This window comes from Lupinus angustifolius, chromosome LG04 (assembly GCF_001865875.1).
Source record: "Lupinus angustifolius cultivar Tanjil chromosome LG04, LupAngTanjil_v1.0, whole genome shotgun sequence".
Classification (NCBI taxonomy): Eukaryota; Viridiplantae; Streptophyta; class Magnoliopsida; order Fabales; family Fabaceae; genus Lupinus; species Lupinus angustifolius.
The window spans coordinates 21,767,937-21,783,563 of record NC_032012.1 but is presented as its reverse complement, the minus strand read 5'-3'; the positions used below and the strand labels follow the sequence as shown (position 1 = coordinate 21,783,563).

Sequence of the window (15,627 nt, the reverse complement as noted above, 5' to 3'; positions counted from 1 at the left end):
GTTGACTTGCCTAGTGACAAGGTTCCCATTGGTTCCAAATGGGTTTATAGAATCAAATACAAGTCAAATGGCAGCATAGAGAGATACAAAGCCAGACTTGTTGCCAAGGGTTATAATCAAACCGAAGGGATTGATTTCTTTGATACATTTGCACCAGTCATCAAACTTACAACTGTGAGATTATTGTTAGCCATTGCAGCATCTCAAAACTGGTTACTTCATCAACTTGATGTGAACAATGCCTTTTTGCATGGTGACTTAGAAGAGGATGTATATATGGCAATTCCTGATGGTGTCCTCACTACAAAACCAAATCAAGTATTGCATAAGTCTCTTTATAGACTCAAACAAGCAAGTAGGCAATGGTATACCAAATTGTCCTCTTCTCTGTTCTCTATTGGCTATAAACAATCCACTCATGATCACTCCTTATTCACTAAGAAGAACAATTCAAAATTCACTGCCTTGCTTGTATACGTTGATGATCTGATCCTAGGACAGAATGATCCCACAGAAATCTCATTTGTGAAATATCACCTTGATTCTGAGTTCAAAATAAAGGACTTAGGAGCATTGAGGTACTTCCTTGGATTGGAGGTTGCTAGATCTCATGCTGGGATTACTCTTTGTCAAAGGAAATATGCTCTTGACATACTATCTGATACTGGTTTTCTTGCCTCAAAACCAGTCTCCACTCCTATGGTTAAAACTACAAAACTTCATCAGGATCCTTCAAACACATTGGTTGATCCAGTCTCCTATAGAAGACTGGTTGGTAGGCTGCTATACTTGACAAATACACGACCAGATTTATATTATTTTGTGCAGCAATTGAGTCAATTTTTGACTAATCCTACAACTTTGCATCATCAAGCTCTCACTCGAGTATTGAGATACATTAAAGGATCTCCTGGTCAAGGGCTTTTCTACTCCTCCAAATCTTCTCTTCAACTTAAGGCTTTCAGTGACTCAGATTGGGGTGCGTGTCTTGATTCAAGGAAATCAATTTCTGGTTATTGTGTGTTCCTTGATCAATCCCTGATTTCATGGAGAACTAAGAAACAAACCACTGTTGCTCGTTCTTCATCAGAGGCAGAGTACAGAGCTTTAGCTGCCACTGGTTGTGAGCTCCAATGGCTTACTTATCTATTTGCCAAATTCTACATCTCCTTCTCTGCCCCTACTGTTTTGTATTGTGATAATGATTTTGCAAGACACATTGCTGCTAATTTAGTGTTCCATGAGAGGACCAAACACATTGAAATTGATTGTCATGTTGTTAGAGAACGATTACAGGCTAAAATCTTCCATCTTCTACCCATTCCTTCTGCAGAACAGTTGGCTGACATCCTCACAAAACCCTTGGATCCATCTCCTTTTCATTATCTTCTTGGCAAGCTGGGAATCATCAATCTATATTCTCCATCTTGAAGGGGGCTATTGATGTATTCAGTTAATTTCCAGCAATATAGCAAAGGAAGGCACACTATCCAAAAGTAACTTGCTTCCCAATTGTTGGGAACAAGCGAACAATCAAATAGTAAAGAGTATAGAGACAAGAGAATAACACAAGAGATTTGGTAACGAGGTTCGGCCAATTGTGCCTACGTCCCCGGGAGCGTTGAGCGGCTACCACTATATATTATTAGAGAATAAGGATTAGTGTTTTACTATTCTTCTCCTTGTTACAATAGGTTTACATAACATCAATATATATAGCCCTCTACCCCAACCCCTTTACATCAGCCCAAGCCCATAACTTGTATTGTTGTTATCTAGAGATATGAGTCATTGCACAACAATATGAACATTGTAAAATTTTTAAGACACGAAAATTTATTATTTTGTTTTGATAATTACTTTTAATAAAATACATAATAATATAATTGGTCTAAGCGATTTACGAAGCTACCACTTTAATACAGACATTCAAGGGTGTTCGTGGTATGTAATTGACATCCAAGTTTAAAATTTTGGTTTGATACCATATTTTTCAAGTTGAATATAAAAAAAGAATTATTTTTTATGTTTCAATCATATAAAACATAGTAATAACTTCGAATTATTTGAGAAATATCAGACTTTTCTACGTTTTGACCAATGAATACTCAAAATTTAGATTGCAACACAAAGAAAAGAAAAAGGAAAGGGTAAATTACATAAACCTATTGTAAGGTATAACTTAAAGTACAATCAATACCTATGTTGTCTCAAAAGCCTCATTCCACTTATATCAGGAAAAGTTAGTGTAATTATAGTTACCATCTAGGGATGGCAAAAAAACCCGTACCCGTGGATATCCGTAGGTAAAACCCGTATGGGCACGGGTACGGGTCACAAACGGGTACCCGCGGGTATTGTAAACGGGTTTTTAAAAATACCCGTAGTACATACGGGCGGGTACGGGTATTATGGTACCCATACCCACGTACCCGCGGGTACCCGTTATTTAGATAATTAATATATTATATTTAATTAAAATAAAAAATATATTATTCTAACATTTATTACACTATGTATATTTTTTCCTTTTACTTTGTTTACATATTTTAATGAGTTTGGTGATGAAACACCCTACAAATATTATTACATGTATAGAAAGTATAGAAACACACATGTTTTACAAAGAAAATATATATTATTTTTTTAAAAATGAGAACAAAAAATCACACAAATGGAAACCACCAATAAATTTAGCATTTTAGCAAAATATTTAATCAAAAGGTACAAAAATAATTAAGTTTCATGTTATTTGAAACACAATAGAAGTAAAAAATTTAAAAATTATTTATAATAGAGGAAACCCGCGGGTACCCGTTCTACCCGCGGGTATCCAGAACTACCCGCAAATACCCGCTCACGGGTACCCGTACGGGTACAGACGGGTATGGGTATTACTTTTCTATTTTAAAACGGGTAGCGGGTAGCTACTACCCGTGCCCGTTGCCATCCCTATTACCATCCTACCAGATTAGTATAATAAAAAGGATCAATTTTGATATCTTATTTCCATGCATGCATCAAAGTAATCTGATTAGCCCAAGCGAAATAAGTTTAATTACTAATTTAAAGAAAGTAGTTCACTACTTACTATACATGTTTGAAGCATTGGGTGGCACATGAGTCATATTTGTAGTTTTGAAAAACAAAAGAATGCTATGAATGGTTAGGGATGACAAAAAAACCCGATTCGTAGATATTCGTGGAAATACACGCAACATGTATTCGTAAAAATAACTTATGGGTGATAACGGTTTTTATGATACCCGCCTTGTGGGTACCGCAAATTTATATATTTAGTTTTTAATTAAATTTATTATTTTTGAGATTATATATCATATATTTTATTATTATTATTTGATAATAAATTACACCTATTTGACTATGATCGTAAATTTATCAAATATATCATATTATTTATATATAATTATTTTTATATATTAATTATTGCAGATTATATGAATATATAATTAAAATAAAAAACTTATTAGATATCTGTAAATACTCACTACCCGTATAAGTACTTATAAATATTGTGAGTTTGAGAATGAGAAATCACTACCTACACATGTTGCCATCCGTATTAATGGTTGAGCCCAAATTTGGAGGAGGTAAACTTAATTTTCCCTTGGATGAATTGGTGAAAATCTGTAACACATTGTATCACTAATAGTCCTAACTTTATTGTAAGCCCTTTACAAAAAATAGGAAAATGATACATAATATCTACACAAAGATACAATCTTTAGTCGGCTAGAATGAATAAGTCCAAACTTCTATACAATTATGATTTCAATTTGTCTTCTTTATTACTGTGACGGTAAAAGATTGTGATCACTTGTCCTTATTCTAGTTTTACTTGATTTCCCCATTTAATCAAAAAATCTTATTTAATTAAAAATAAAAATTATAATAATATAAATTAATATTTGTACATTATTCTATGAAGTTTGATTGGTTTGGTGTATGATGATAAATTTTTCTTGGGACACACGGCGATCTTACTCTAAGTACTTGTGCAGTGTTTTAATTGCGTGAACTCTACAAAGATCTACTCTAGTAGTTTCAATTGTTGACTACGTATCATTTTGTTGAATTCAACATGGGTATTATATCAAACGGGTAGAATTGGGGTCCTCTCTTTTGGACGGTAAAGCTGGTTGAAAGTAGTAACAACTACCAAAACGAGTAAGAGTGGTTAAGAAAAGATGAGACAGAAACATTAAACCTTTTTAATGAATTTACCTTAATTGGACTAAGTGTTACATTGACGGAACAAGAAGCAATTGGGTTACATGAAGTGCTATTTTAGAGTGAAAGTGAAGAGTGAAAAAAGAGACAAATAGCTGAAATGTCATCCATGGCAATACCCCTTCTCTTTCGTTTCCATGCATGCATTGCACACTCCACCAAACGTTTTGCTGATTTTGTTCTGTCTGGTGTTGAAGACACAATATCCACTGCTTCTTGATTTGAGATCACATCCCACACCTATATATATCACATGCAAAACCAATCACATATCTTAAACATACTTTATTTTAGCAATAAAATATGTTGGTAATGCTATATATAAGATAAAGTTTCTTTAACATCATATATGTTCACATCTGCTCACATTAGAGTATATAGTAAAATTGAATTATAGGTGTATGAGAAAATGAAATGAGGTATTAATATCAATAATCGGATTATAGAAACAATATGGTATAGTGTGTAAGTGAGTAGAGTTTAACTTTGATACATTGTTTAGTATAAAATATTTCACTTCCAGTCAATCATATATATATATATGTGAGATTTTTAGTATAGTATTATTACAATGTATAATTAATGTACCTAGAAGAAGACCACAATATTCAGAGTGAGACTCATCTTTAATAACGAAAATGGTAGTGCAAAGAAAAAACAATATATACATTGATATTTATATCATTTTTATTTAAAGTAATATTACAATTGAAAAAATACTTCTATCTCCATTTCCCCCAACCTTCTTATCATGTGTTTCATGTATTTATTTATGTTTGGCTTGAAATTAAACTTTTTGATGTTATATATGCTTGGTTTAATCCATATTGAATGAGAAAAAGTGCATACCCCATCAGTGGCTAGCACAACAAACTGGTCATTGCTGGTTAAATTCCTGTGTGTTACCTCAGGCACTGAAATAAGACCATACTCTTTGATGCAATAGTCACCAAAAGCTCTAGACATGGCTAGTCCAGGAGACTCTTCATCAGGCATCCAAACTCTATGCACACCTGGCTCATCTTCTAAGCAGAACACTCTCCCTTGGCACTCCATAATTCTCTCTGCTTCCTCTGCATTATTTATCAGATTCTAATGAGATATATACATAAAGAGTAATAGAAAAAACATATATTGAGCAAAGAGTCTCAAACTAACGAGGCAAATTGGGCTTGAAATCTAGTGTTAGTTGAACTGGTATCAAAGTTCCTTCATTTGATGTTGTAGCTAATACAGCACGTGAGTCACCAACATTTGCAATCACAATGAGTTCACCCTGCACATTATACAATATTGTCATAAGTTTTGAAAACAACTCTTCTATAGTGTAGTATGGTTCATTGGTTGATCTATTGTGTTCTAGTTACCAACAGATTGTAATTAAATTAAATTCATCCGATTATGCATGCAAGTTGAGTTTAAGACAGAGTCTTGACTCGACCTGTTTAAGACAAATGCATATTGCATCTTGAATGCTATATAGGTTCGGCATGTTTAAAACAAAGTTTGGCTCAACCTGTTTGCAGCCGAAATTGAGGATATAGGTAGCATTTGTCATTTATTTTTACCTGTCTAACAATTGAGAGTGCAGTTGTTCCACTGGAAAATGAATCAATCTTTCGATTCTCCTTTAGTTCTTGATCAATGGCAGCACATGTCTTCAAGAAAGAGTGCTTCCATATATTAAACCTGTGTTGTTTTTTCTCTGTCTCTACATCAATATCTTGAGAAAGTGTTTCTTGCCAGTTACATAACAAAGATGGTGGCATTGACTCTCTTACTCTTTTAGCCACATAGTGACCCCATGATCCATGCCCATCAAATATCCCACAGAATATCATGTCCTCTTGGCACCCAAATTCCTATAGCCAACAAAAAATCCACTCTCATAAACACAACAACATAAGGGTAATGATATTCTCACACTATTTTTATCAACATTACTTAACAAAGGACCTTTGCTCTGGAAACAAAAACCAATTATAAAGTATATATGCAAAATGGTGTTAGAGAAAGCAGTTTAAGATGAACATTACTTGCAAGATAGATGGTTATTACTGCAGCAATTATTAAGAGAAAAAAAACACATTTTCTAAATTTCCTACAATAATTTATAGAGAAAGAAAATATTGAATATTTTTGACATACTTCCCACACTATGCAGCAATCTTGATTCACTCCTTTCTGGCCTTTTTTGGAGAAAACTGAGGCTAAGTTGTTTGACCCATCAACATGAACAGTGCCTGAGCTACATAGTAAAGAGTCAGTTTTTTTAGCTTCTTTTGCCATTGCTTCTGCAGCTTCTCTTCCACTACATCTACCAGATCTCTTAGCTTTCTTCATTGAAAATGACTTTGCTAAACCATTGAACATAGACGAAAAACGCCCCATCCAACTCTGAAATATGGTTCCCACCACAGAACACTGTTACATATAAGGGCATGAGTCATAGCAGGTAAGAAATTCAATAGTTAATAACTTCATATAGGAACAAAATATTTCATTTTTAATGTATTCTGCAATTTCTTCAATAAAAAAATGAAGGGAAGTAAGCATCTTAGGATTTAAGGAGAAAAGGCTAAATCCTGAAAACAATTACTAAGAAAATTCATTATTATGCTGAATAGCCCATGGATATTAATGAGGATAGAAAAATACACATTGTATATTTATGTAAAGAAAGAAAAGGATAATGAAAATAGGAGCACAGCAAGAAAATTCTTGAACCACCACTTGCTTATGTGGCCCTTGTTTGATTCAAGCTAGTAGCAAAGAAATCAAATACGTCTTGGTATTAGTATCCTATTTTCTCTACTGGCCTAAAAAATCAATAGGGTGGACCAAAATTTCCTCTAATAGAAACCATACAGAAAATGAGTAGAAAAGATTCATTTTCATTTATAGAAAAGCTTGGATCAGAAGGATTTTACTACTCAAACTCATTTCCTTATTGAAATCTGAATTGGGACTACAAAAAATGAATTTTTTTTCTTCCTTGCTTTTCCTTAGACTAACAGTATTTTATTGTTTAACTGCTGAAGAAGATAAGAGACTGTACATATTTGACCAAATTTTGCATAAAAAATATCTCACAACTTCACAACCCCTTTACTAGCACATGTTAAACATAAAAGCCATTTTTCTACCTTCACCAAAAAAAAGATCAGCACTTTTTAACCTCTCATTCTGCCCAAGTTCTTCAAAGCCAGAACATAAACATCTAAGCTTTCAAAAAAGGAAAGAAAAAAAAAAGAGAAACAAAACAGTATTTTAAGTTCCAGATCTAATTTAGAAGCTCCATTTGGTTTCCTTTGATTTGAAACAAAACCAAGAGAACTAAAACTCATTGAAGCAGAATTCAAACAAAACAGAAGAAAGAAAAACAAGACCTTGAAGTATAACTACAGAGCCAGAGAATGTAAGGCAAAGATAGGAATTTCTTGTGACCCTTATATTATATGTAGCAGAAGAAGTTGTTGTTGTTGGAACATGATGCTAGTTATTCCTACAAGGCAAGAAGATATTTGGAGAAAGCAAAGGTTTATAAGTATAGCTATCCATATATTATGAACTTATGTTTGATTCTTCACTTCCTTTTTATCTACGGATACAAAAACAATGACACTGTTCAGTTTTTTATGAACATTGGAAGCAAAATATACCCTCTCATTTTATATTTGGGTTGGAGGGGTATACGTGAATATAATTAAATCTTAAGATATAATATGACGATCTCGTTCCATCCTCAACTGTATAATTTTATTGGCTTAAAGGGTAGGTTGCTTTTACCAAAAATATTGGACCTTTATTAAACCATGTTATATCTGACAGTTATGAAGGGAGAAAATAAAACAATTTACTAAACCTTTTTTTAATATAATTTTGACATGAATTAGTTATGACGAATTGTATGTATTGTTTATGGTGTCATAAGTTTATTTTAGCAATTTCTTCTACTTCATGTGTTTCAGGAATAAATAAAAAAATTATCAAATGGTCTAATTTTTCTCTCCAAATGAGTCATTGAAAAAGTCATAAATTGTAAGTATTGGGTAATACATACATAAATTTATATCATTAATATTTTTATGATAACACATATACTAACAACTTGTTGGTCAAATAGTGTAAGATTCTACTAAATTTCAAAAAATTAATGATTCAATTTATTAAAGTGACATTTTTTGGAATAAATATTTAGACATTCCCAAAATAAATTAATTATTTGCCCATAAGATGAACTAATATTTTTAGTAATACAAAAAAAATACTCAAGATCATATGAAAACCTAAATTAATAGTACAGTGGGTAACAATGACAAAGACAGGAAAATTGAATACAAAATTTCATAGTTATTGTTTACTAGTTTTCATACTTTTAGAAATATGATTAATAGTATAGTGGGTAACAATGACATAGACAGAAAAATTGAATACAAAATTTCATAGTTATTGTTTACTAGTTTTCATATTTTTAGAAATATGAATAATTTTCTTATTTTCAATACTATAAAAAATATATGGTGACGTAAGTACCCGACAATCATTTAATTATTCTTTTTTCATATGATTATTTATAGAAGAGAAAATTATATCAATCATTGGAGTCATCAGTGATTCATAGTATATTTCTTGGTCTCCACAAGCTTTAATATATAAAAGAATAAGTGATTGCCCCAATTCTAAAAATGTTTCTATACTCAACATGATTCTTGGTCATCAAAATATGCATTATTGAAAAAATTTAAGTTGACTATCTATTTCCAAAAGTTCCATATGAGAAAAAATCTGAAAAATAAAATTGAGTTAAACAAATCAAATTCTCCTTGCTAAAAATAAATCTCTTGGGTTTAAGACTTTAAGGATACTATACAAAGAAAGAATTTTGTATTCACTCTTGTAAAACAGTTATCACTTCTGTTTGACCTATAAACTTTAAAAAACGAGATACATAAATAAAGGCTAATCACTTTTTAAATGTAATTTCTATATAGAGTAAATTACACCTACACCCCATGAGTTTTAGTGAAATTACATAAACCACCCCTCACTTTTCTACACATACACAAACCCCTCATTTTTATACCTTCGTTACACTAATCATCGGTGCATGAGAAATAAGTGTGAATTTGTGGAAAAATGTGATAAATGCAATTAAGTTAAACAAAATATGATATATTGTGGAGACAAGTTCAAATAATATATGAGTCGATACCTCATTATTATTCTTGGTTCGTTACGATATAGTATAAGAGCGATTTAAACAATATCTTTTTAGAATTGTTGATACATTTTATAACAAAAAATAATAAAGATACATTAATTTGTATATTATTTGGAATTTTCCTCATAATATACTATGTTTTGTTTAACTTAATTGCATTTATCTCATTTTTGTTTAAAAGATTACACTTATTTCTCATTCAGGGGTGATAGTGTGATGAAAATGTAAAAACTAGGAGAAGTTTGTGTATAGGTAGAAAAGTGAAGAATAATTTATGTAATTTCACTAAAATTCAGAAGTATCATTATCCTATGGGAGAAATACTATAGGTATACTATATATGGTAAAGAATTTCAAACATAGTTGGGGCACATTCCCCCACTAAGTACCACGTATGCCTGATACTATTTTATAGTTTATACATGAATACGAAAATCGAAGAAATAATGTGCACAAAAAATATCATCACCTACATGTGTTTGTCTACTTTGCACGCCTCTACCGATGTATTATTAGGATTTTGTCAAGTTCGCATGTGTTTTTCCCCACTGAAAATAATAGGCACATTAGTTTTTCAGATAATGTGTTTCTCACATTTGCTTCTGTGGTTAACTCAGCTGTTGGTGTACAGAAAACGAGGTAGGTACAAATGTAATAATCAGATTTTTAAAAAAATACTATATAAACACATAAAATCGTTAAAAAAATCTATTAATAAAATAGAAAAAAATTCATGCTATCATCAGCTTCCATTTATTGAATAGATACCTATCGACTATTGTTACCTTATTGCAAATAATAATCCCAGCTACGTTTCTCTTTTTTTATTTATTTAGAAAATGACACTATATATCAATATTTTTTTGGAGTGATATATTATCTATTATTAGTTTATCGATAATTGTTATATTTTAAATAGAAGACATACAGTGACCCATCAAACTCATTTCCCCATCCATATATACTGTTATAAAACGTGATAAACAAGGTCAAGTTTGTACTGAATGAAAGATTACTAATGTTTGGCCGTCCTCATTGTATTAAGAGGATAAATAAATTATATATTGGTCTCAGCTCCTATCATTATGCAGATTCGCATATTATTGTTTAATATGTCAGGCCATATAAAATTTAATGATTGCTAAAACTTAATAATGTGTCCACGTTATTGCTGAATTGCTTGCTCTTATGGACCATTGGCTCATGAAATCTTCACCTACAATTATAATCTGATTAATGTTAATATAAAATACAACTAATTTGATTAATCACATAATTAAACATACAAATAAATTTTATTAACTTCATATAGCAGGAAAAAATATTGCATGATTCTAAATTTAATTTTTAGCCAACTTCCTATAGCATTCTTTTTATCCAAGTCACACACATTACCTCCCATTTCCTATACCTAAATCTTAAAACTCTTAAGTTCCGTTTACGGTTTAAGTTTTAGAAGAAAAAAGAAACTTTAGAATTATCTCCCAATTTTTTTGTTTCAAAGTTTCTATTTTCATTCTTTTCCCTCTAAAATACAACTCGCTAACAAATTCATTCAATCAAAACTGAACAACATTATTTTACTCAAATTATTTTGTAATAAAGATATTCTAAGATAAATTGCTTAACTTCAAACTCACTTCAAAGATATTCTACATCAAGTTAAAAACTCTCACCCAAACACACACTTTCTAGATATATTCAAGCAGCTAGGGACATCTTATACTAACGAATAGATTATTCATTTTGAAATTACAAAGAATGAATTGCGATTTCCAATTTGTAAGCCAGCCTATTGCCTAATATGTAAGTCCTGTGGTTTCACCACTAAAAGAAAGAAAAATATATTTTCTTCAAAACTTTCATTTACTAAATTGATAAATTCTAAGTCATACCGAAATCTAGTGTGATAATAATTACTAGAGACAAACTCAAGCTTGATGTAATGTTTCTCAAACTCTTAAGATCATTTTTATATGAAACTAAATACACAATCCTTATTGCGAAAATATACTGAATAATACCTCTTCTTCATTTATCATTTTGGAAGCCATAAGGCGTCGGATCTTGACCATAATTTTAGAGGGGGCAACATTATGATTTATACATAAATAACATATGAAATTATTAGAATATATATAATTTTTTAATGTAAAAATGAGTTATTCTTTCATGTTTAAATTCCTAAGAAACATAATAAAAATATAACATAACAAATCTATGAAGATTCCAAATATTCCTAAGCACAAATAAGTTCATTATCTGTTATAAACATTATATGTATTTTAAATTCAGAAGAATCGAGCACAAAGTTAGTTTTTCAATCCTTTCAAATAGAGAATCAAAATAATATATGTTTGAGATTGATACAAATATTTTTTTAAGAGAAATATATAAAGATAGAAATAACGAAATTAAGAATATTATACATAGCAATGGAATAATAAATAAATAAAAAATAGTTCACTAACAAAGAATAACAACATCCATAAATAAAATTTGATGCAAGAAATAAACAAATCATAAGTAATCATGTCATGACTTCATAGGCATATGATAATATGCCATGAAAAAAGTAATTGAAGAAAACTAATTTATAAAGAGCAAATATAACATTTTTAAGATGAAAAAATAAATGGGTTTGAGTTGGAGAGTTATCTAAAGCAATATTAGGGGAGGGGAATATGTCATGTGATACTAAAGAGAGTGAAACTTCATAAAGGGTGAGAGTTTTGAAGAGAATATTGAATTTTTTCTTGTCCAATAAGTCATGTATAAGTATTATTCTTTGAGAGAAGAATATATGCACTAACAATGTATGAATTTTATACTTTTTCACTTCATCACCTACCATTCATATTCAATCTTTATTAACTCTTTAAAAAATTAATCTAAATGAATGATGGATGATATAGTGAATGTGTATAAATTTTTACATAAATATTACACTCTTATTCTTAGGTTTTGTTGTTAAATTTTAAAATATACCAAAAACAATATTTCTATAATATTTTTTGAAATATTTGAGGGGGGGCAACTGCCCCCACCTGCCCTATACAAGATCCGCCCCTGGCTCCTTTTATACTACATATGCTATTGCTTAAGAAACATGCTATCCCAATAATACCTAACTAACTTAACAAACTATTTGTTTTATTTATTCCCTCAATACCCAACAATGCTAACTAACAATTATGCCTAAGTAAAATATCTGAATTATATAAAATGATTAGCCAAATCCATCATGATAAGTCAAGGTTGACTGTTCTGATTTGTGTGACTCGCCTTCCTCAGTCAGGCTCCATGAGCCAAGTTTATGCGCCCTGCCTTACCTGTTCTGGTCTTCTTGATGTGCCAAGCCCACACACTGATGCGCCAAGCCTACGCATTGATGTGCGAAGCCTATGGTGTCTTGGTCTGTCTGATGCGCCAAGCTTTTGGTGTCTTGGCCTATCTGATGCGTCAAGACCATGTTTTTACGGTCAAGCCAATGTGCCACATTTTGCCCCCCTGCAAACTAGAGTATATATTAATTACTCCCAGTTTGTTAAGTAGGAATTTGAAAGGAGATAGATCTAAGGGCTTGGTAAGAATGTCTGCAAGTTGTTGGTGTGTATGAATTAGGAGAAGGTGGAAGAGTTTAGATTGGAGCCTTTCACGAGCCACATGACAATCAATGTCAATGTGCTTTGTTCTTTCGTGAAAGACTGAGTTGGCTGCTATGTGCCTTGCTGAATTGTTGTCATAGTATAACAATGCTGGTTTGATGAATGGAATCTGGAAGTTGATGAGTAGGTATGTTAGCCATTATATTTCACATGAGGTTGCTGCAAGTGCTCGATATTCTGCCTCTAGAGATGATATTGCTACAATGGTCTGCTTCTTGGATTTCCATGAAACCAAAGAGTTGCCTAAGAACGCAAAAGCACCACTGATAGACTTCCTTGAGTCAATGCATGCTGCCAATCCGAGTCATTGAATGTCTTCAATTGTAGAGGAGAGGTGGAAGAGTAGAATAAGCCTTGACCCGAATTGCTTTTGATATATCTCAGAATTCGAGTAAGGGCTTGCTGGTGGATGGTGGTGGGTTTTGCCATGAACTGGCTTAGTTGTTGGGCAGCATAGCTTAAATATGGCCTTGTGTTGGTTAAGTAGAACAACCTTCCTACAAGTCTTCTATATGAAGTTGGATCATGGTAAGGTGAGGAATCATCTTGATGTAGCTTTTTTGTATTGATGATTGGTGTTGGAGCAGGCTTAGAAGCCAAGAACCCTGTATCTAATAAGCATTTGATTCGTTTGTTCACAACTCAATCCTCGGTTTCAAAAGATTATTTTCAGATTCCAACCATTAACTTTCGAATTTGTTGAGAATCATGGTGGGAGCAGGCTAGGTTAGTGGAAAAAGGATATAACAAAACTGAAGACATTGATTTTCTGAACACTTTTGCTCCAGTGGTCAAACTGACCACTGTTAGATTACTCCTTGCCATAACAGCCTCACAAAACTGGATTTTTCACCAGTTAGATGTTAATAATGCTTTCCTTCATGGAGAGCTAAATGAGGATGTATACATGGAAATACCACAAGGTGTGGTATGCAGGACACAAAACAAGGTATGCAAACTTCATAAGTCCTTATATGGGCTAAAGCAGGTTGGAAGGCAATGCTTTACTTGATTAACCAAGGCCCTTGTCTCATTGGGATACACACAATCTCACCATGATCATTCCTTATTCATCAAGGCCATATGTATAAAATTTACAGCTTTGCTTATATATGTTGATGATTTAGTATTAGCGGGAAATGATTCACATGAAATATCACATGTCAAAAGCTGGTTGCATACCCATTTCAAGATTAAAGATCTTGGTATTATAAAGTACTTTATTGGATTGGAAGTTTCTAGATCAATTGCAGGTTGGAATATGAAAATAATCTTTTGAAACCGAGGATTGAGTTGTGAACAAACGAACCAAAGGGATTTAGCCGTTTATTACATTGTTTAACTACTGTTTTAGAATTTGATTTATGTTCATACTATCCAACAAAAATACCCCCCCCCCTTGTGTGTGTGAGTATAAGGTGTTTGAAGCTTTGCTTGAAAGATAATCCTTGGGAAACGACCTAGGAGTCACTTCCTAGTACTGCAGTTTTAATTGTTATATTATTTGTATCGTGTACGACCTCGATCAAATTTGGGGCCGCTGCCGGGGATTACCGGTTCTTGTCAAAGGTTCTTAGAGTATTGTTTAGTGTGTGTCTTAGAATAACCATTTTGTTTGGGTTTCAAATTTTGCCTATAACATTCACTGTTTTGTTGTCTTGTTTAGTTATTTGCATGTTGGTTGATTCGGGTGTATGTTGGTTAATATAGTTGTGATTGGAATTTTTGCATGAAACTTTGTTTCCACACTTGTTTCATCACATATTGAATACTGGATGCATCATAGCTAATCACCTTGCTGCTGGTTGTGAGATACAAACAAGTAGTGACTAGTTTTACTGTTGATTTTCTATTTTTGACATAACTTTGGAATCTTTGATCAGAATTGGACATATTATATATGCATTTGGGGTAGAAAACTAGTCACTACTTGATCAGAATTGGCTCTTGATCAAGCTGGTGAAGAAAGAAAGCTCCAATTGAATGAACTCGATGAGATCGACTTAAAAGCCTATGAGAACTATAAGTTCTACAAAGAGAAGACCAAAAGATTCCATGATAACTTGATTTCTAGAAAGGAATTTTTGGTTGGTCAAAAAGTATTGTTGTAAAACTCTAGGCTTGGACTCATGAGTGGTAAGCTTCGTTCTAGGTGGATTGGTCCTTTTGTTGTTACTAATGTGTTTTCTTATGGTGCTGTAGAAATCAAAAGTGAATCCACAGATAAGAGCTTCAAGGTTAATGGGCATCGCCTCAAGCCTTTCCTCACAAATCCTTCCTTAGTGGATGAACTTATGGAGGAAGACTCATTAGTTGAACCCACTTTCCTCCCTCCATGAATCAGGGAGTTTTCCTTTCTCTTCTCTACTTTTTATTGCACTTGTCCAATTCCATTGATTGATATGTATGTCTGGATTTTCTAATTGTGCTACATTGGGACAATGTGTAGTTTAAGTGTAGGGGGAGACTATTGTAGGTTGTAGG

General features: G+C 32.3%; 1 protein-coding gene across 1 annotated transcript; it reads right to left on the bottom strand.

The window, feature by feature from the left end:
- LOC109346209 (probable protein phosphatase 2C 34) lies at positions 4,212 to 7,907 on the bottom strand. The gene is made up of 6 exons (XM_019585635.1): positions 7,641 to 7,907; positions 6,400 to 6,675; positions 5,820 to 6,113; positions 5,410 to 5,527; positions 5,101 to 5,324; positions 4,212 to 4,491 (listed from the first exon to the last, which is right to left on the bottom strand). The coding sequence occupies exons 2-6, from the start codon at positions 6,640 to 6,642 to the stop codon at positions 4,309 to 4,311; spliced, it is 1,062 nt and encodes a 353-aa protein (XP_019441180.1). The 5' UTR covers positions 6,643 to 6,675; positions 7,641 to 7,907; the 3' UTR covers positions 4,212 to 4,308.

Excerpts from the sequence above, each read along its gene's own strand:
- LOC109346209 (XM_019585635.1), bottom strand. The coding sequence starts at position 6,642 with ATGGGGCGTTTTTCGTCTATGTTCAATGGTTTAGCAAAGTCATTTTCA. Across the intron at positions 6,114-6,399 it reads ATTGCTGCATAGTGTGGGAA|GAATTTGGGTGCCAAGAGGA; the intron begins GTATGTCAAAAA and ends TGTTGGCTATAG. Across the intron at positions 5,325-5,409 it reads TTTCAAGCCCAATTTGCCTC|AGGAAGCAGAGAGAATTATG; the intron begins GTTAGTTTGAGA and ends TAAATAATGCAG.